Source organism: Lathamus discolor, chromosome 15 (genome assembly GCF_037157495.1).
Source record: "Lathamus discolor isolate bLatDis1 chromosome 15, bLatDis1.hap1, whole genome shotgun sequence".
Lineage (NCBI taxonomy): Eukaryota > Metazoa > Chordata > Aves > Psittaciformes > Psittacidae > Lathamus > Lathamus discolor.
The window spans coordinates 10604390-10625649 of NC_088898.1; the positions used below are offsets into that span (position 1 = coordinate 10604390).

The 21260-nt window shown below is 47.9% G+C and overlaps 1 protein-coding gene across 8 annotated transcripts in view; it reads left to right on the forward strand.

Annotated features, from left to right (window-relative positions):
* The first annotated feature begins 5096 nt into the window (after nucleotides 1-5096).
* The window catches only part of ZNF618 (zinc finger protein 618), a 154865-nt gene continuing 138701 nt past the window's right edge, over nucleotides 5097-21260 (forward strand). For all 8 annotated transcript variants that reach the window (XM_065696041.1, XM_065696042.1, XM_065696043.1 and 5 more), the window contains exon 1: nucleotides 5097-5248. In XM_065696041.1, the coding sequence (XP_065552113.1) occupies nucleotides 5192-5248 (57 nt within the window). In that variant the 5' untranslated portion in view covers nucleotides 5097-5191. The remainder of the gene's footprint in view (nucleotides 5249-21260) is intronic.

Consider the following 21260-nt stretch of genomic DNA (forward strand, 5'->3'; position numbering starts at 1 on the left):
TGTGGATAAAAAACCCCATTTTCTGGGGATTTTCAGCTAAATCTATTATTTAAATCCGATTTATCAAGGTTCTTTGATTCAGTGTCTGAATTTTCTTGGACAACTTTTTTCCTGCCAAATACAATCCTCGGCAGAATGTGCAACCTGAGCTGTACCCAAAGTGCATCTCCTGGGTTACCACCAGGCTGGCAGCACCCAGGGGCTCAGACCTGCAATGCTCCCCTTCTTGCAGCCTTTATTTCAAGCGTCTTCCTCCCATAAAGACCAGTGGCAAAGCATTTTCAGCTGCCACACTGACCCATGAGCAGGGATCTGCTGCCTTGCACCTTTAGGTAAAGGCAGAGGTGATTCCCATGCTGGGAGGTGGCCGTTGCATTATTTATTGGAGGCAGAAGGAAGCTATTTGTTGTACCAATAAACCTCTCACCGTCAGCAGAAATGTGTTGTGTGGTCATTAAAGAGTGGGCAAGAGGTGCCCCATGGCTTGGGATTTTATTGCTTTGCAGTTTGCTCAGGAGCCTGCTGTGTTCATACATCTTAATGCTTTTAAAAGCCAAGGTTTATTTTTGTATATAGGTAAAATACTCACCCACATGCTTATAAATGCTCCCACACCCACAAATTTGCTCCCGAAATTCATTCATGTCCTGAGATGTGCACAGCTCTGGCCTCTTCACAAAACCACCCAAAACAGGAAGCAAAGCACTGTGTGCATCCAAAATCATAATGTTGGTTCCAAGGTCAGGGGCTATGGCTTCCACCAGAATTTCCCCAGGACAGGGGTTTATCCTCATCACCCAAAGCTGATCCTAACGACTCAGCCACTGTGATTTCTGAAGTTGCTCTGATGCAAATGCAAAGCTTGTCAATCATCCTGCAGGGAAAAGGACCTAAAACTGCATTTTTGGGGGCTCCTGTTCAACACAGCTGGTTATTAAATGCATTATTGGCATCAAACCCCTGCAGAGAGCACCGGTCTGTGTTGGGGGTGAGATCACTGTGGATGCCTCAGAGGGACTTGCAGGCACTGACAACAAGTGCTTGAAGCACACATGGTCCCAGCAAACGAGGGGATGAAAGGGATACCTACAAGGATGCCGAAGAGGGATGTACATCAGCGACTGCAACAACAGGACAAGGGGTGATGGGTTTAAACTTAGAGAGGGAAAGTTCAGGTTAGATATAAAGAAGAAATTAACCCCTGTAAGGGTGCTGAGGCGCTGGCACAGGGTGCCCAGAGAAGCTGTGGCTGCCCCATCCCTGGCAGTGTTCAAGGCCAGGAGGGCTGGAGCAAACTCGTTTAATGGAAGGTGTCCCTGCCTGTGGCAGGGGGCTGGAACTTGATGAGCTTTAAGGTCCCTTCCAATCCAAACCATTCTGTGATTCTATGATCCCAGCTAGAAGGGAAAGGACCCTTTCAGTGCTGACAATGACAAATACAATCCAACACTTCCTTTTATATAAGCATTGGCAAACATTTCTGATTAGCTTTAATGCCGCAGAGTAAAGCACTGCGGTCAAGAAGACTGAAGGGGGGAGTTTTTATTTTATTTTTTTACTGGTCTCACAAGTACCTTTGCAGATAGCGGTGATTATAAATAGTCCTTTTGCCGTTTCCTGACTGTGGTTTGGTGACTCTGCCTTATTTATGGCAGCACATAGGAGGTGTTCAGCATTTTACTTTGTCACCAGGCTCGACCTCAGCTGTCAGGCACAGAGTTCAAACTCTCACAGAAAGAGAGGATCCCTCGAGTCCTGCTGGGAGAACCTTTGGTGCAGAGGAGCAAGCACAGTGACAGGATTAAGATGATCATGAGCTCTAGGTCTACTTGAGCACAGTGCTATCAATAGCTTCCTCCTCCAGAGTATTGTGCACATAGCCAGCGAAGAGGTTCCTTACTGGAAACAGCACAAGTGCCTCATGCAGAGTCCTCATCACCCTGATGGGCTTCACCTCCAGCGCGTCCTAACTTCACCCTCAGCTGCACTTCTGTGAAGCAGAGTTCAATGTAACACTCTTCCCAGGGGCTAAGGTGGCATCTCCCCTGACTCGGTCACCCAACAGCCTGCTCCCAGCATCCTTCCCACAGTAGCTCAAGCAGAAGTCTACACGTAGACACTTCATGATAGATGCTGTGTTGGCTGTGACATTTGTACTGAATAGAAACTGCATGTGCTGCTGCCTTTAAAACACACTGGGGTCACTCACACACATCAAGATTATCAAGCTCATAGAACCAGCCCTCGTACGTATGTGTGTCATGACAATTATCACATCAGTTTACTGCAGCTGGGACCATACCTCCTCCAGCATATGGGAGGTGGGCTCCTGCCTGAAACCTACTCCTAGCTAATACCAGGATGGCATTCCCAGTCTGCAGTGACTACAGAGCTTCCCTGGGCATGGGGAAACATTGCTGCTGCCTTGTTTTACAGGGAGGAAAGCAAAGAGAAGTCACCGAGTTATCTGTGGCAAGTCTGGTGCTGCACAGATCTTGAGGTCTCAGGAGGAATTTGAGGCTTCCAGGCTGGGAATCCTGTGGGGGTGTGAGCACTGCTGTGCAGACACCAGGAATAAAAGAGATTGATCTTTATTGGAAAGTCAGTTTTGAGGCATGGTGGGGAGAGCTCCCCACTGGATCTGGCCTGTCAGTTGTTGTCACCCAATGAAGGATGTGGGTTATCAGGCTCTGGTCAATCATCATGGGGAAGTTTGGAGAGACAAAGCAAGAACTTGGTACCAGTCAGGATAGAAGAGACCACGAAATACCACCAGGGTCACAGGCTGGCCAAAACATCAGTTCCTCACACACAGGAGAAAAGGTCCGCTGATCAGTGTGAGTGACACGACGCCTATCTCATCCTGCCAGGATTGAACATCCTTGGAATTCCTTAGACCTAAGCAATAGAAATTTCCTAACTCAGAATGTCTCAACTTGCAGAAATTCTGTATCAGATCTCACCCCAACAGGGGAGAACAGAGGCTCTTCAGTCAGAAGGGATCACCGCCGTTTCACAAAGCCAAATCCCTCAGGAGAAAGACTTCAGATTCTGGGATCTGATGAAGAATTGGCAACTCTCTTCCATGGGGCCCCAACCCCACCACCCAGTTCAACGGCTGCACCAGCTGGACAGCCAAAGCAGACTGCAAAGACATCTTAAAAATACACGTGGAAAAGAAGAGCTGGTTGCTGTTTCTGGCAGCTTCCTGGCTGCTGCTTGATTCCTGCATCTGTTCCATGCCCACAGTCACAAGAAATGGGAGAAGGTTTGAGCTGAGGAAGCTTGAGGAGCTCAAATATCAGCCTTGTAGAGAGAAGAAAGACCCCAAAAGATGGCAAAGGGATGATTTACCCACGTGGGTCATGGACAGGGGGTGGCAGGAGGCTCTTCCACATTACAAACATACCGAACAGGACCAAAACGGGGCTAGACTAGAAATCAGCCATGGTTTTGTCTTTCAGCAGTGGAGGTGGCCAAGTCACCATGAAATGCGGTGGATTCTCCATAACTGAAGATGCTAAAAGCACACAGTGGCTGCTCGAAACGGGCCCTTGGATATCACAGTGCACAGAGCAGTGGAGATCTTTTCTCTCCAAGCTTTGATTTCAGGAAGGCTTCCCAAAGGCTGTTGAGGACATACATCTACATGTACCATCTCATTCTACAAATTCCATGTCAAAACGGCATTTTTTCCCCCCAAACAGTACTCTATATTATTTGTTAAACACCCTATTTCGCTTTCATCGGATCCACAGGAAATTCCTTCCAGCTCCGCTTCACACTGGAGGTGAAAGAGCCTTATGAGTGGTTTTTGCGTCTTGACTTCCCACATCCCTTCTAAGCTTACAGGGAAAACATCCTTCCGTGCCCAATATCTTCACTAGTCCCCCTGCCCCTTTGTTTTTATTTAGCTCTGTAATTACATTATCCCACTGTACAGCGATTGGGAACAAAATCTGCATGAAAGATATTAAGAAAAATAATTTTTTTTTTGTGTTGCAATATGTTTGAAGCTCTCCTTAGGCAAGCGCTTCACAAGGGAGAGTAACACCATGCATTAGGTGGGATTATGTTTGTAGTTACTGCTGTGTGTTTTCCAGGGGAGGAAAAGCACTGCCTTTTTGATGCTTTTGGGAGGAAAAGTTTGCTAGGCAGTGCCGAGCGTCGTGAGCACATGCTCAGGAAAAGCTCTTTGCGGTGGGAGACTGTGTTGGGATGAGTTTTATGTGAGGGTGGGAGAAGGCTTTACTCATGGTGAAGCAGCTCTCAGACATGGGGGACAACATCTGGTCGCTCTGGGGCTACAGAGGCAGACAGGACGGGTGTGCTGCACGGGGCACGCAGGCTGGGGCAATGCTCCCCAGGCCCTTCTCTGGTCCCCTCGGTCCCGCTTTGCCCCAGGGCCTTTTGCCCTCAGACACGCCGAGGTGCAGCCCGTAGCCCCGCGGTTGCGGCTCTGGCGTGCGGTGCGCACCCCGGCTCACCCCCATTGCCCTGACCGGACCCCCCCCGTCGTTGCCCTCGGGGCCAGACCGGGGCCGCACAGGCGAGGCCGGGGCCCGGTGCCGCGCCAGGGCTCTGGGGGGCAGGCTGCGGGCCGGGGTCCGCGCTCCCCTCCCCTCTGTACCGCCACCCCACGGGGGGCGCCGCGGCGGCGGCCCCACAGCGGGAAGCGGTTCCGCGCCCGCCGGGCGGCGGCAAGCGGCGGCCGAGCTGTGCGGCCGCGGCGGTGGCCGGCGCGGGGCCGGGCCGGGCCGGGCCGGGCCGCGCAGGGGCGGAGGGCAGCGCGGGGCCGGCCGGCGGCGCGGCTCCCGCGCTGGGCCAGACTCAGCCCCTTTCTGCCGCCGCCGCTGGCTGCGAGCGCGCTGCGGCTGGAGCTGCCCCCAGAGCGGCTCGTGATGGCGGCGGCGCGGGCTCGGCAGCGGGAGGCGCCCGCCCAGCCCTGCGCGCCGCGCCGCTAGCGGCAGCGCCCGTGCCCGCGGCGGCCGCCCCGGCCCATGCCCCCGGGGGGAAGGGGGGCTGCAGCAGCCCGGCGAGCCGCCCACCCGCGCAGCGGGGGCATCGCCCCCACTCGCCGCTCCTGGGAGGGCGGAAAGGAGGCAGCGGCGGCGGCGGCGGCGCCGGCATTGTGCGCGGCGGATCGCAGGCCCCGGCGGCGCGGGGCTCGCCTGCCTCCAGCCCCAGCCTCATGAACCAGCCGGACGGCTCCGCTCCGGCGGCGGCGGCGGCGGCGGCGGGAGCGCAGGTAACGCGGCGGCCGGGCGGCGTGTCCCCGGGGGGGAGGCGGAGGGAGGAAGGGAGAGGGAGGGCGGCAGCCGCAGCCGCCCCGTCGCGGAGCCCCGCCGGCGGCGCTTTGGTGCAGTGCGCGGGGGGCGCAGCCGGGGCAGCGGCTCCCCGGCCCGCACCGGCCCCGCCGCACGCCTCGGACAGAGGCGGAAAACAAAGCGGCGCCAGCAGCCATGTCGGCGGGGACGAGCCGCCGGCCGCGGCCCGGCCCGGAGCCCGCACCCCGGCCCTGCGCTGGGCGCCCCGCGCTCCGTCCCGCCGGGCGCCGCCGCTGCCCCGCTCCCTTTCCCGGGGCTTTTTCTTCTTCTTCCCCTTTTTTCCCCCTTCTCCAATTTTCCTCCGAACGGTGGGTGGATTTTTTTTTCTTTTTTTTTTTTTTTTTTTCCATTAAAACGACGCCCCCTGGAGGAGACTATTCCGTAAATAAAAAAAAAAAAAAAAAGAAATTAAAATTGGGAAAAAAAAAAAGAGGAAATATTTTGCTATTTCTTATTTTGCACAAAGTTGGGGCGGGGGGTTCGGGGCCCATCCCCGCAGCCTCGGGGCGCCCCCCGCTGCTCCCCATCGCCTCAAATCCCGATTTTGTCCCTTCGGGTTCGCAGCCCAGCTCTTACGGAAATGAAAATTAAGCTGGAATTTGAATGAATTCAGGTTTCTGTGTGTCCCCCAGCACCCCGGGTCTTTGGGGAGGAGAAGGCAGCAGGGTGCTTGGGAGGGAAGTGGATCAAGTTGGAGATGGACACCGGGGGCTGGGAGCTGCAGTCGGGGATTAGTTTGGGAAAGTGGGAGAATTGCTGTTCCGGAGCAATTAGGAATTGTACTTCATTGTAATTTTGAACTTGTGCAGCACGAAACTGATTTTCTTCAATTTTTGGTGCTTTTTTTTCGTTCTTTGCTGCAGTGCTGAAAGTTATTTGTGTCAAATGAGGAGTTTTTCAGGAAAATCAGAGCCCAGAAAATTTGCTGTGGACACACCCAAATTTTCCTTTTTTTTTTTTTTTTTTTTTCAATTTTTTTTTCTTTGGGGGGTGATTTTGGATTTCATGCAAAACTGCTCAGAAACAATGAGCTTCTTAAACAGAGGCCAGGAAAACACGAGGACAAGCAAAATGAAGAGTCGGATGTCAGTTTTATGTTTGAATTTCTTGGCTTTTCGGCTGGTTTCTCCTGGCATAATTGAACCAGACTTTCCAGCATTTCATTTCCTACTTCTTTTGTAGAGAAAAAAATTTCCATAGGAGGGATTTAAGTTGGGGTTTTTTTATTTCCTTCTTTTATAAAACACACTGTACCAAGTGCAGATCCTGTGGATCACACGAATCTAGTGTTTACCCAGGTTTATGATAAGGTCCGCCATGATTTTATGAATATGCATAATTAACAATATTGTGAAAAAGAGAATTGCAGATTTAGTGATTTTGATTTTTTTTTTTCCCTTTAAACCCTGCAAAACTAAAGTGCTTTTCTAAAGGGCTCAGCCGTGATATTTCTTTCACAATTTCTAAATCCTTTTTTCTCCTTGGCTTTTCTTGTAAACCCCCTTCCTGGAGTTTGAATTGAAAATCTTTTATTTTTCCATAATTTTTTTTTTGTTTTAAATTTTTTTTTCTTTTTCTTTTTTTTTTTTTTTTTCTCTTGAGGCTGTTCCATTCCTATTATTTTGCTGTTACGGGGGGCCTGCGAGTTCTGGACTGAGCACACACTGGTTTATTATTGTAGGGTTGCCCTTGAATACTGGGGTCTTGGTATTGATCTTTTTAAAAATAAATAACAAAAGAGCACTGAAACACGCATTGTTTCAAGAAAAAAGCAATATAGGAGAGAGACGTGGCCTTTCCCCCCCAAAGTGGGGGAGGGAGAGGAAGGGAAAGATTAGGTCAACATTGAGTTTTACCAACCTTGACACAGTCTCCTCTCTAAAATGGGGACAAAATAGCAAGATGGCTGGCTCACAGCTGCAGCAGTTTGGGGTTTTTTTGGTGGGGTTTTTTTTTTTAATTTTTTATTTATTCTTTTTTTTTCCAAAAAGGCATTTGTAAATTTTGAACTCAGAAGTGAGTTCCTGGAGCTGCCGGGCAGCAGATGCTGAAATCCGGGCGCTTAAAAAGGAAAGATTAAATTTCAATCCAGAATTTATTTTTAAATCTGGATCTCAAAGCCCTGAAGTGTTTTTTTTTTTTTTTAATTTTTTTTTTTTCAGTTTTTATTTTTTATTTCACTGTAATTTGATAATTGCTGGAAACGACGCAGGAGTGCCTGGTGAATTCAGGGGTTCGGGGGGCTGTTTTCTTGCCTCCCCTTTATCATTTCACACTTGGGGTTGTTCAAAGTGGGGGGGGGTGATGGAAAAAAATTGTCAAAGCAGGAGAACTGGTGGGTGGAGGAGAGAATGCTCTGAAATGTCAACTTCATGGGTTTATTTTTGCATTAATTCCCCCCCCCCCCAGCCTCCCTGAAAAGGACCCACCCTCTTCCTGGATCTCTCTTTGAAGCGAGTACCTCGGTGGCAGAGAAGCGCTGGGGCAGTTAAGAGTGGGGTGCACGCATGGGTAAAAATGACACACAATGCTCCAAACTGGATTTAGGAATCCCAGAGAATATTTTATTCATGGTTTTATCCAGGAAGCGTTAATGTGGTGGCTTTTCCATCTTCTTGTACTTCCAAGAATTCCCTTCCTTGAGCTGCATCCCATAACTTTCACGTACTCTGTGGTTATACCCAAAGAAACCGTTTAGCTGTAATAGATTTTTTTTTAATTTTAAGGTTTAATACGTTTTTTTTCTCCAAAGTGAGATTTTCTGATGCTGCTTTTTCTCTGCTCGGCCCCACACCGTCACCCCAAGATCTGGGAGGTGACGCCATGGTTGTACTTTGGGATTGAGGGACACACACTGATGGGTGCTGCATATTAATTACAGATTATGACATACATTCCAATTTGGGTCTCAGTGACAAGATTGAACAGTTCCATCTTTTAAAGTTTCTCATGCTACCCCGAAATAGAGGATTCGAAGCTTGGAGGGGCATGTTTTATGTCTGTTTTAACCTGGTTTCAGCGATCGTGGGAATTCAGTGAATTTTGGAGTGGGTTTGAGTGTTCCTCTCCTCTGCAGAGAGGAAAATGCGATGCCATAGCACTGGGCTGCAACTTGTGGGGATGCTGTCGTCCCATAGGTGTGCACACCACAACCTTTCCAATCTTTAACTCTGTGTAGATCAGTTTCTTTTAAACAACAGCTTCCATTATATGTTCCATCAGCGATGAAAAGCTGTTCTTGAGGTTATAATGGGTTTCCGAATCTCACCTTTCTGTGTGCTGGTGTCCTTCCAGCAGAAACCTCCTCCTGCTGGAAAAGAGATTTCATAATTCGTCATTGCAGTCTTGCTTTCAGGGGGATTTTTTATTTCTTATTCTGGAAAGTTGATCAATATTTATCATTTTAGAAATTGCTCTTTGCCAGCCTGGAAGGGGGAGGGCGAGGGGGAGGAAGGCAGAGCCACACCAATAGATTTCTTGTGACATCAGTGAAATGCATCTTGCAAGAAAAAGAAAAATTTCAAGTACCTCATCCTCGTTGAGGACAAAAATAGGCATATTTGCATCCCTGGATGAAAACAGACATAATGTTATTAAAGTAGTAGATAATATTTACACAAGCACCATATAAAACCTTATGAGGCTCTTTGCATAACTCCAGACTAATTTAAATCTATATCACTGCCATAATGCAACGCTGTCAACGCAGCTCGCGGTGCAGTCACGTGGCCCTGGTGGTGCACAGTCAAGTTTGCAGTTCTGCAAGTGCTGGAGTGAAATCAATGTTCTAAAAATCAGATTCAGTTAATTTGCTGGGGGCCGCTGAGACCTGATGCAAGGCTCATGCTGATGCACGTTCATGGTTTGTGCCTGCTTCTTTGGATGCTGTGTCTGCGGAAGGATTTAGACCTTCTTGCTGTGGCGTGGTGGCTCTTGGTCCCTGGTGGTAGGTGTCTCTGTGTCACAGCTCTGGGTGAGTGAGTGGTGTTGGGAACTGCACTTCCAGGGTCCTGGCGAGTGGAGCCTCAGCCTGAGCATCTTGGTTATCGCTTGGATTTTGAAGTTGTGGCCGCCCCATCCCTGGCAGTGTTCAAGACCAGGTTGGATGGGGCTTGGAACAACCTGCTCTAGTGGGAGGTGTCCTTGGCCATGGCAGGGGTTGGAACTGGAAGAGCTTTAAGGTCCCTTCCAACCCAAACCGCTCTGTGATTCCATGGTTTTGGAAACAGCATGGTGCAGGTGTTATCCACGTGGAGGAGCGTGTGGCTGCCCAGCCCAGGTAGCTTCCGTGGGATTGCGTGCAGGCCTGAAGCATGTCGCATATGCAGAAGGGTTTGCTGGATCCCCCTGTTCCTCCCAGCGTTCTGTGGTGCGCTGTGAGTTGCTCCAGTTCATGCTTGGATCCGCATCAGCAATAATGTGTGTGCTCATTGTGCTGGGGGCTGTAATTGGCCGGTGCCAGGCCCGCAGTCATGGGAAGCTGCCCATGAACGTGGATTCTGTCAGAGGGGCCGTTTGCAGCATTGGACCCTGTTTGTGCATGGATGTGCCGAGTGGGACTGAGATGGGAGGGCGATGGGAAGAGGTGCCTGGGAAGGGGCTGTGAGCGTGGCTGGAGGCTGTGGTTGCCTTTTGGTGAGGGACATGAGAAAATGGCACCAGGAAATACGTGTTTCTTGTAATTTCTGAATTTCTGAGCATCTAGCATTACGTATATTTAGAATTTCCCATTTACAGATTCAGTTTGGCCATACTGTGTTTTCTGGGGAAGAAGTTTCTCATTTTTAAAGGTCTTTTATGGATTAATTGCTAGTCATCTGCCTCCTTGTTGCTTTTGTTTGGTTCCTTGAATGTCTCTTGATTATTTTGTGCTATGTGATGCCAATTTAGTGGTTAACTAGTATGCAAACTACATCTGGACGTGTTGACTTTGCATTAACAATCATTGATTTGTCTGGAGCAAGGGAATAGAAATGAATGATGCTGTTTACCGCAGATAGTATATGAAAAATAACCATTTGTGATGTGTCTCTCATCAGTGGCACGTGGCTCTGGTGTAACTTGTCCCAGCCTTGTAAGCAGTCAGAGCTAAGCCATGGCACCAGGAGTGGGAAGAGGCGCTCGGGAAGGCAGTGACACATGGTATACAGTGAAGGGGTTGGGTACGTGTTGGTATATAATACCTATGTAATATATAACTTAGGGGCATAATGGAGAGGATGCAAACTTTAATAATCATGAATAATAAGCAGCAGATGGGGTTAATAGGTGGCTTTTGCGACAGTTGATTCTCTGCAAAGCCCATGACTGCAGCGATGTGATTGGCTCTGGATGGAGCAGTTTGGTGCCTCCTGAACCCTCCCTGGTCTTGGGAAGCTGAGATGCACCCGCAGCTGCTGCACACTCAGGTGAGTCATGGGATGTAGGTGGCATTGCTACACGCGTGTGTCTTCTTTGGAAGAAGAGAAAGGCTGGAGGAGTTGCCCGTTTTGTGGAGCGGGTACCTTCCCAAGACATGTGTCCTGGAGGTGTCAGAGCTACCAGTGCCCCACTCCTTGGACAGTGTGTTTGTAAAGGCAGGGTTGCTTTCCCTTGGTTGATGTAGGATAGTTAAACCTTGAATCTGACCTCCCGTAGTCCTGGGGCTTATTTGCTGTCTCGCTGCCATTAGTGGGACTGTGGTGGTGGGTAAAATTTAGTGGTCTTCCTTTTAGGCTGGTGTCAGCAGCCTGGGCTCTTCCCACACAGAATGTGCTTTGCTGACCTCTGAAACATGCGTGTGCTGGTCAGATACCAAAATGATTGATGTAGGTGATCTGCAACGCATATTTTGTGCATCAGTGCTATTCAGTGTGTAAATGCATGTGGGGTGCCAGGCAAGCTACATGATGGCTTTTCTGAGTTACTTGGATTTTACTTGTTTTACTTGTTGTGGCTGCCCCATCCTTGGCAGTGCTCAAGGCCAGGTTGGACACAGGGGCTTGGAGCAAGCTGCTCCAGTGAAAGGGGTCCCTGCCCGTGGCAGGGGTTGGAGCTGGAGGAGCTTTAAGGTCCCTTCCAACACAAACCAGGCTGGGATTCTGTACTTATTTGAATCTCTGTTGCTCTCAAAGTGAGCAGTGTAAGATGTGGCAGACAGAAGAGGTTAAGTAGAGAAAATCCTCCTCCGTACTCTTTGAAAGTGCAGCTGCAAAGTTTCTTACTAGAGAGGTGTATCTGGGGAAGGATGCGGCATTGGGAGAGGGTATGAATTGTGTAGAAGTGATATTAGCAGGTATCTGTCGCTGTCCGCATGTGAAGGGCCTGGGGTGGCCATACATGATGGTCTTTGGTGGTGGGACCAGTCTATTGTACCAATTCCTCTGCTAGGGTTGTTCTTCTTGGGAGTCTTTCTCCTCTGTTTCTCTCACCTGTATTACCAAGCTGCTCTGGTGTGCCGTACCTGCAAAGATTTACGTAGACAAGGCTTTCCTTGCATGCCTCGTGGAGTACTTCTGTATGTTTGGCATCTGTATCAAAATAAGGCTGAAAGTGGAAAAGCAGCAACTGGAGATTTTTGTCTGTGCTCATAAGAGGCTGACACAGGGAAACGTGAATGTCAGTGCGTGGAGCAGAGGCTGGGAGCTGCCTACGCCACTGAGGAGTCACTGAGTATGTGTACATGTACGTGTTTATGCATGGGGACGTGTCTGAGAGCCTCATCAATGGGGAGTGCAGATCTCTGGTGAGCCTGGGTGCTGCATTGGTCTGGTGGGTTCATATCAGCAAGGGGCTCAGCAGCTCTTGGCCAGATAACACAGGAGCTCAGGGAGCCGTTGGTATCCTCTGTAGTGTGTGAGAAATTAGGGATGTTATCACACAATGTCCAATATCTCAGCAATGGGTAGAAATGAGAGCAACTGCTTTGGTCAGATGTGTCCGTCAGCAGAGGTGAGCAGAGCTCTTGCTGCAGTGGGTCAGACATGATCATGCCTGTGCCCTGATTACAGCACCGTGTCTCCAGAGCCTTCAGGTTTTAGTACTTGTTGTGATTTCATTTTACTAGATACACTCAGGCTGCAAGTAATTTTTTGGAAGTTAATTTTTTACTCTTGTGTGGGTGTAGGTATCCTTTCCTGCCCCAAAATAGCAGCAGAAGTGAGTTTTCAGAAGCAGTTGGGTGTGCTTGTGTTGAAGGCCTGTCATTTAGGTCCTGCTTCCAGTATGGTGAGAACAGTTTTAGTACCAGTATTTAATTGCTTTAGAACTATTTTTAGAAGTATTAAACCTCAGTTTTCAAAACTCTGCAACCAAAGCCAGAAGCTCCTACGGTGTAGGAGAGCTGAGGGAGGAACCTGAAGGAAAACCCATGTGGGTTGGACTCCACTGGGAGCGAAGTGTGGTTGTGGTCCTTGAGGGCTTGGGGTCCTGTGGAGCTTTTGGGGTGCATGCTTGGAATGGAGTTGTGCTTATTTTGGTGAAGGTTTTTTAATTGCTATTCTAATTACTTGGCTGCATGAGGGGAGGATGAATGAAGCCCTATTTCAGCAAATCTGTACTGTTTCTTCTAGTAAGTGTGCAGACTATTGGGTGTAGTTTGGAAACTGAGCTGAGAGCATCCCGGTGAACAGCGAGCAAGCGGCCCCGGTAGGGCCTTAGCTTGAAAGCCAAGAACAGCTACTGCTTCCTAAGTGTAAATCTGTCACTGAGGTCCAATGAGCTTTAGTCTCTGGGCTGCAAATCCTGAGCTGTGACCGGCATTTGTGACATTTGTAATTTTGAGGGTGGGAAGGGAGCTTTGTAAGGGCAGAGGATAGTTATTTGCTGGAAACAAAATACCTTTTTGAATTTCTGTTGCACTTTTGAAACCTGTGTAGGGAGGCACAGCTGGATTTGGATCAGGTAAAGGAAGGGATCTGAAAATCCCCTTGGGAATCAGCGGGATTTCTCTTTGCCATCAGGTGATACTGTCAACAGGAGCCCACCTCGGGCTCTTTGGAAGCTCAATTGCATCCTTAGAGAGATGGTGGCAGTGGCACCAGAAGATGGGTCAGGACCTGGTATTGTGGCCCTGGGGTTGCCTTGTGGGTGCTTGGTGGTGAGCATGAGCTGGTGGGACCACCGCAGGCTGTCAGGGCTGGAGATGAACTTCGTCAGTGAAGGAATTAATAGTAGAACACCAGGAAGACTGTTCCTGGATGTGTTTTGACTCTTGTCATGTTTAGACTGCTTCGGGGCATGTGGCTTCAGCTATCTGCTTATGGTTAGTGCCGCTGAGGCATACTACATATTAACTCTGAGGGAGGGATATTTTTACCTTCTTATCTGTCTTTATTTTAGAGGCCTATAAATTCGGCTCCTTGGTGATAACAGCAGTTAGAATTAGTGTTTCTCCTCAATTGGATTTGTTAGGACACTGCCAGAGAGACAGCCTTGGGGGGGGACCCGCTCTGCTGTGCGCCGAGAGGATGCTGGGCGAGGAATAAAACATGCAAATGGATCCAAATAAATGGCATTAGATGGAGGCAAAATAAATCCAAAGCAAGTTTGCAAGGCCCAGGCTATATCCCACATGCTCTGAGAACACTGATACAATTTGCACTTCTGGAAGTGGATGGCAGATGTTGGAGGGATGTAGGTGTGAGTCCACTGGAGCATCCTTGGTGGAAATAGTGGTGCCATTCATAAATGAGAAAAAATACCCCAAAATTGAGAAAAGCAAGAGGCCCTTGTTCTGAAAGCTTGCCTATGTATTTAATCCTTTATGCCATAGTCATAATTGGTTTAGTTGCTAAAAAGTAGATTTCACTGAAAATGCTCCTTTTGCTTTTGGTTTCTGATAACGTGGAGGAGACGTGGTCATGCGGTGGGGATGGTCGGTTGCGTTACTGGTAAATGTGCTTTCCTGGGTTTATGGACAGCTCTTGGGCCTTCCTACCTCAGCATAAACAGTGCTTGTGATTGTACTTCATTATGTGATATTGAAAACCTATGAAATGAGACGTTCCTGTCTACTTTAAGCAGACATATGTCTACGTTTTACAAATTAACCTAATTAAATATATATGGAGAAATTTATGATATTCAGCTCCTAGCATAAGGTATGCAATTAGCATCCACGCAGCCAGGAAGGAATTTTCCATTTGTATCTTGACTTTTCCTCATAGGATGTGTGGTTTGCCTTTTTTCATTTTTCTTTTTACATCTTCAGTGCTTTAATTTTTGTTCTGCTGAGGAATTCTCTCAGGGACCAGCCCTGCGGGGATTTAGGCTTGTGGTTAAATTTCCCCACAAGTAGCTTTGTCTGAAGTTGGTAAAATGGTACCTAATTCCCGTGCTTCAGCCTATCCCTTTGACTCTGCAGGACAGAAGGATTTCATTTTGTTAAGAGAATATCATCAGGAGCAAAATAGCATTCGGGAGGAAAAATGGCATTTGAATATTTACATTTTTGAAACCTCTTCCTTCCTCCCACCCAAAAATAGCAAAAAAAAGAATTATCTGTCTCCTCTGGATTTATGTAATTTTCAAGTGTTTGGCCAGTGTTGTTTCCAAAACACACCGTCCCTCCACCTTAACTCCCGATGGCAAGAGAGCCCTTACACAATAAGTACAAGGAATATATTCCATTAATACACGCTTTCATTTGGAAGTATTCTGGCACCAGAAAGAATACATTTTAGTTTCTTTTCTGCCAAAGTGTTGGGGTTTCTTCTTAATATTTCAAGTTTGATCACGTTATAATAGTGTGTTATATAAATAATCATTTGGTCTATTTTGCATCTCAATAGTTGAATCCATTTTACTCACAAAAAGCCTTTTTTCCCCCATAAACATCCCCACTGTTCCATCCCAGAAGGTACTCTTTATTAGCAAAACCAACCAAGTAAATGACGTTCCCAGCTCAGCTATTTTAATGATCCCACAAACCCAAAAAAGCAGTAGGAAATTTTTCAAAAGCGAACGGCAGAATGAGTTTTTTTTTGGGACATCATAACTTTTAAACTTTTTGTCCAATTATTTTTGTCAGGTTTTTCCAAGTAGTCATTGCAGCGAGCTGTAAACTCGAAGAATTTGGGACTGTTCTTTCCCCATGGATTTAAAGGTGACCCAAACCTGACTCAGTGAGCCAGGAGCCAGCAAACACACTGTCTCTGTTACTAATTTCTGTGCAAGAACTATTAATAATTCCGCGTGGGGAAGGTGAGGTGTTGGATTGTAACCATTTTCTCCCTCTTGGACACCTCTACAAATCCATCCTCCACTGTTTTCCTTTGACTTTTTTGCATGGCTGTATTTCCCTGTATCTGCACTTCAAGGCAGAAGAGATAATTGCTCTAAGCCCAGTCTCCAAGTCTGACCTTTTGTATGAGCTCTCTGCTGTCTCAGGTTGAGGTCATTGGTTTCTCCCACCTTCCCTAGATGTTTTTCTGTTCTTTCCCTTATGGGGAATGCCTTTTTATATAGAGTCATAGGATGGTTTGGGTTGGAAGGGACCTTAAAGCTCATGCAGTTCAAAACACCTTCTCCTAGACTAGAACAGGTTGCTCCAAGCCCCTGTGTCCAACCTGGCCTTGAACACCGCCAGGGGTGGGGCAGCCACAGCTTCTCTGGGCACCCTGTGCCAGCGCCTCAGCACCCTCGCAGGGAAGATGAGGTGCTCAAGCCATCAGCACTTTTGATTCCCAGTTCTCCATCACCAGGTGTTGGCTGGTGAACAACTACATGCATTAGAAGAAGAAAACCTTTGGTGTTGAAAAAAAAGGTGTTGAAACCCCTTTTTTTCTGGACTTCCTTGAGAGCCTGAAGCCTTACCAGCAGGCTCTGCAGGGCAGGAACTGTCTTGCACCCATGTTCTGTGTAACTCCAGGTATGGGGCAGATAATTTACTACCAATGGCTTTGTTTCCCACTCTGGCAGGTATAGTGTCCAGCTGTTTGTCACCTCTGCTCCTCATTGTTGTGCCCGCCCTTTGGAGGCTCCTGATATCTTGTCCGCAGGAGCTGCTGCATCCCCTTGTTGTGTGGATTCTCAGCAGCCTGACGGCAGAGGCAGTGTTTTGGATAATTGCAGCATCTGCAGTTTATTTAGGCAAATAGGAGCATGAAAGATATTTGCTTTCCCTTGCTTGTGGGGTTTAGCTTTGTGAAGCAGTTATTTTTGGGAAGCTATGACCAGCCATCCTCTGTGCCCCTTCTCCCCGCCCATCCTCGGGGTACTGCTCCTCGGGGCTGTTCATGGACACCCTGTATCATCACCCATGTCCTCCTTTTCTCCCTTTCTTCCCTTATTCCTTCTGCCAAGGCTTTCGGGGTGGGCTCACAAGAGCTGTGCACAGTGCTATGGATTCAGGTTTGGGCGTTGGCACATTTTGTATTTCTTTACAAATAATCAGTTGTTGCTTTGCTGGCTGCCATCGATCATGCACCTGTACTGCTGGAGAAGTGCCCTCAGTGTCTCCTCCATGCTTTTGTGAATGCTGATGTCTCATTTAGGTGCCTTGATTTCATGTGTCACATCGTTTTTCCTCCGGTGTGTTATTTTCTCCAAGACCTGGTGCATGGAGCAGATGTCTGCGGGACCCCACTGTGATAACAAACTATTTCTGCCCCTTATTTTCCGTCTTTTAATCAGCTGTTAATCAATGAGATGACTTCTTACTTCACCCTGTGCATATGAAAGTATTGTGAGTGTGCTCCATAAAGGCCTTCATAGAGGAAGCTTGTGAAAGGCTTTGTGGAAATGCAGGGGTGCTACACCCTCACTCACCCATTTCTACCCACACATTGACTCGTAAAGTAGTGAGTTACAACATCATAGAATCACAGAATGGTTTGGATTGAAAGGGACCTTACAGATCATCTAGTTCCAACTAGATCCAGCTAGAACTATGACCACCTACAGAAGCTGTATTGATTCCTGGTGCTTCTTCTTTATCTGTGTGAACACTGAGTTTTCGTTTTATTGTGTAATTACTATTTATCCTAATTTTTCTACTATGAAAGTGAAGTTCTGCAGTAGTAGTTCCATGGATCTCTTCTGTAGCTCTTTTAGAACGGTGGGATCACATTCATTACCTTCTGGTTCCTGGGTGCTGAGTTTGACACCACTGTTTTTGTGGTAGCCAGGTAATTTTAATAGCTTAATGCCTTTCACATTTTTGGATGCTTGCTCTCTTGAGTTTTTTGGGGTTCTCTTTGCTATTAACTTTGGTAGGCAGGTCTGCATCTTTTCCTGGTGACCCTGCAGCTTGAGGCTGATACTCAACTCATTCCTGTTGAAGGGAGAGTCCAGGAGGGGAATTGCTGAGTCCTGTCACAAATGAGCACTGATGCAAAGAAGCTGAACTTTTATCCTGTGGATTTATCTTTCTTCCCTGCTTGTTCTCTATCAGTATCTGGCAGACTTCTGGTGCTTGGGTGTTTGATTTTTATTTTTTATTATTTATTTTTTTTAATTAGGTTTTATTCCTTCAAAATCTTCCTGGACTGTTTTTTTATGGCTTTAAGTATAGCTTTTGAACGTTTACCTTGTGGTAATTTTGATTTTGTTCTGAGGGTGTCTTTATGTTTCTAATGGTCTTTTCACTCTGCTGTTAAACTATACTTATTTGTTTAACAAGCCCCCTTTGGCAGGTGATAACTGCCTTCTTCAGGTTCTCCACCTCACCTGCAAGCCCTTTTAGCTGCTCCATTAACACTCCCCTAGCACTTTTTCCCATTGAAGTACCCTCTATTTAAGTGTTAGCGTAATAGATTTTCTTTTGTGTGGCTTTTGTCTTCTGAAGGCACTTTTGGCTGCATCCTGTGTGCACTCTACAGCAAGGATGGGGTTTGGTGGTGCTCTCTTGTGTCAACTTGTGCCACCAGCCCAAAGGTGCAGTAGGAGCAGGAGTGTTGAAGGTGCAGGATGACTGTAGGTACAGGGGGAGGAGGGCTTTAGGTACAGGAAGAGGAGGGCAGTAGGTACAGGAGCAGAAGGGCTGTAGATATAGAGGAAAACTGTAGGTCCAGGAAGAGAAGGGTTGGGGGTACAGGATGAGGAGGGCAATAGGTACAGGGGGAGAAGGGTTGTACTTACAGGGGAGGAGGGCTGTAGGCACAGGAGGAGGAGGGTTGTAGGTACAGGAGGAAGAGGGCTGTAGGTACAATAACAGGAGGGCTGTAGGTACAGGATCACTGAATTATCCTGGTACTGGAATTGTATTTCCTGCCTTGGCAGAGACCTGCAGCCTCTCTGGTATTCTGTGACATTCTGAGCATCCTTCTGTGCTTGCTGATGCTGTAGCTGTACTCTGCCTTCTTTGGGTGGGTTTCCACTCCATAAAGGTTCTGGGGAGACCTTGTAGCAGCTTGGGAGCCTAAAAGGGCTACAAAAAGCCTGGAGAGGGAATTTGGAGAAGGGCCTGTAGGGACAGGCCAAGGGGAATGGCTTTAACCTGCCAGAGGGGAGACTGAGATGAGCTCTTAGGCAGAAGCTCTTCCCTGTGAGGGTGCTGAGGCGCTGGCACAGGGTGCCCAGAGAAGCTGTGGCTGCCCCATCCCTGGCAGTGCTCAAGGCCAGGTTGGACACAGGGGCTTGGAGCAAGCTGCTTCAGTGGAAGGGGTCCCTGCCTGTGGCAGGGGTTGGAGCTGGAGGAACTTTAAGGTCCCTTCCAACCCAAACCAGGCTGGGATTCTGTGAATTTATTGGGTTGCACATTGGTTCTCTGTCAACACAACTTCATCATTCCAGTGGACTTCGGATTCCTACCTGAATTTGAAGTTTTTCAGGGATACAGCATATTTATGACCTCATCAGTAGAAAATGCTTCACTTTAACTGGATGTTCTCCTACTCTTGTTTGATTTTCTCAGGCTTTATTTTAAATAGACCTTTTATATGCGGACATCTGGTTTCATTTTGCTTTTGATGGCGTCTGGCTTTCTTTTAGGGGCTCCATCCCCTTTGGTGGAAGCCATCCTTCATAGCCCACTTCACAGCCCTCCTGACCTGCCTGGCCATGCAAGTGCATCCTTGTGGGATTTCAGAGGATTTCTACCGTTCGCAGGTGCTTTTTAGCAAAGGATGGTCTCTGCTGTGAGATAAGGAGCAGTTTGGGTTTAAAATTGGTCTAAAACTCGGATGCAGTTTGTGTTGTGTAGGACCCTGAGCTGCACTCTCCTGCCTTGTATCCTGCTGGCCACCCTCCCACACGAAGAGGCTGAGCGAGGAAGTGCTGTGCTGGGGAGGATTAAAGGAGGAAAATAGGGGGGAATAAATGGGTGAATAATAAAAGGAAGAGATGACAGTTATCCTTGAGTTAGGAGTTATTATCAAGTGCAGAGAATTGATAGAGGAAGTTAAAAACACATGGGAAAAAAAAATCTGTGACTGTCAGCACGAGGAACAGTAAGAAAGTGTTTGTATTATGAACAAAAGAAATTCTAATAATGGTTTGTATAGACTTCTCCTGACTGAGGAGAGGTAAAATGCATAATAAAGCAGAAAAACTAGACATGTTTAATAAATATTGCTGTTCCCTATTTGTAAGGAAGAGGTATGATACGCTGGCAGCCCATGTGCTGAGGAGCTTCCAGGTCCAGCGTTAACCAGGGCTGGTGGGCAGAGGCTGATGGTCACCAGGGGCTCTTGTGGGGTCTGGTCATTGGGTTTCTGTCTGTTTTTAATCCTGTAGGGTATGAATATAGGGAGAATATTCCAGAAAAATTTTCTGATGCTGCTGTTGTGCTGTGTAAGTCAATGTGGGGATGAGGACTCGCAAGGCAAAGGAGTGCATGAAACGTAGGGAAGGAGGTGATGGGAGCGTGAAATTGAATTTACTTCTTGGCAGAAGCGGTGGAGGAGGTGTCGTTACCCTCTGGTAGCATCAAGCTGGTGTGAAACAGGTTGTGAACAGGGTCTTGGATGGCCACGTGCATTGCCAGTGGCCCCATGGAATCCAGCTCCACAGCCCCGGGGGCTAATGCATGCATATAGATAGCCGGAGGGTTGGTGGAAATGAGGTTACAAGGGAGTGTAGCTGCTTAAAGGGATTTAGATCATTGGATAGTCTCCATTGGGTGAACTTGGATATGGTGGATCACAGGATTTGTGCATCTTGAGGTGGGAGCTGGAGGAAGCGCTTTGGGATAGGGAGGCCATAGAAGGAGCAGAGTTGCCAAACCAGGCTGTGGTGTGGGAAAGGGACAACTGCTGCAGCATAATCAATGACACTGAGTCTGTGGAAATAGGCTAATGCAAACTGTGGGTGTGCGCAACAGGGGAACCCAGTCAGAACAGCTCTGCTGTCTTCTCCTGTTGCTTCTCCTTTAATACAATATCTCAATTTCCAGTTCTCTCAATTTTTTTTAAGAGATGTTGAGAAGTTGAAGAACAGACAGACCGTGTGAGCGGAGTGAAAGGAAATACTCGTTGGTATTTCTTCCTAAACATTTGGGGATGATCAGGGGACTGGAGCACCTCCTGTATGAAGACAGGCTGAGAAAGTTCGTGCTGTTCAGCCTGGAGAAGAGAAGGCTGTGTGGAGACGTCATAGCAGCCTTCCAGTATCTGAAGGGGGGCTATAGGGATGCTGTGGAGGGACTCTTCATTAGGGACTGTAGTGACAGGACAAGGGGTAACGGGTTAAAACTTAAACAGGGGAAGTTTAGATTGGATATAAGGAAGAAGTTCTTTCATGTGAGGTTGGTAAGGCACTGGAATGGGTTGCCCAGGGAGGTTGTGAATGCTCCATCCCTGGCAGTGTTCAAGGCCAGGTTGGATGAAGCCTTGTGTGGGATGGTTTAGTGTGAGGTGTCCCTGCCCATGGCAGGGGGGCTGGAACTAGGTGATCTTAAGGTCCTTTCCAGCCCTAACTATTCTGTGATTGTATGTGCATCACGTTTTGGGAAACCCTCCCTGACAATAAGTGTCTTAAAGCAAAAACCAAATCTCATTTGACGGTTTTTATCTT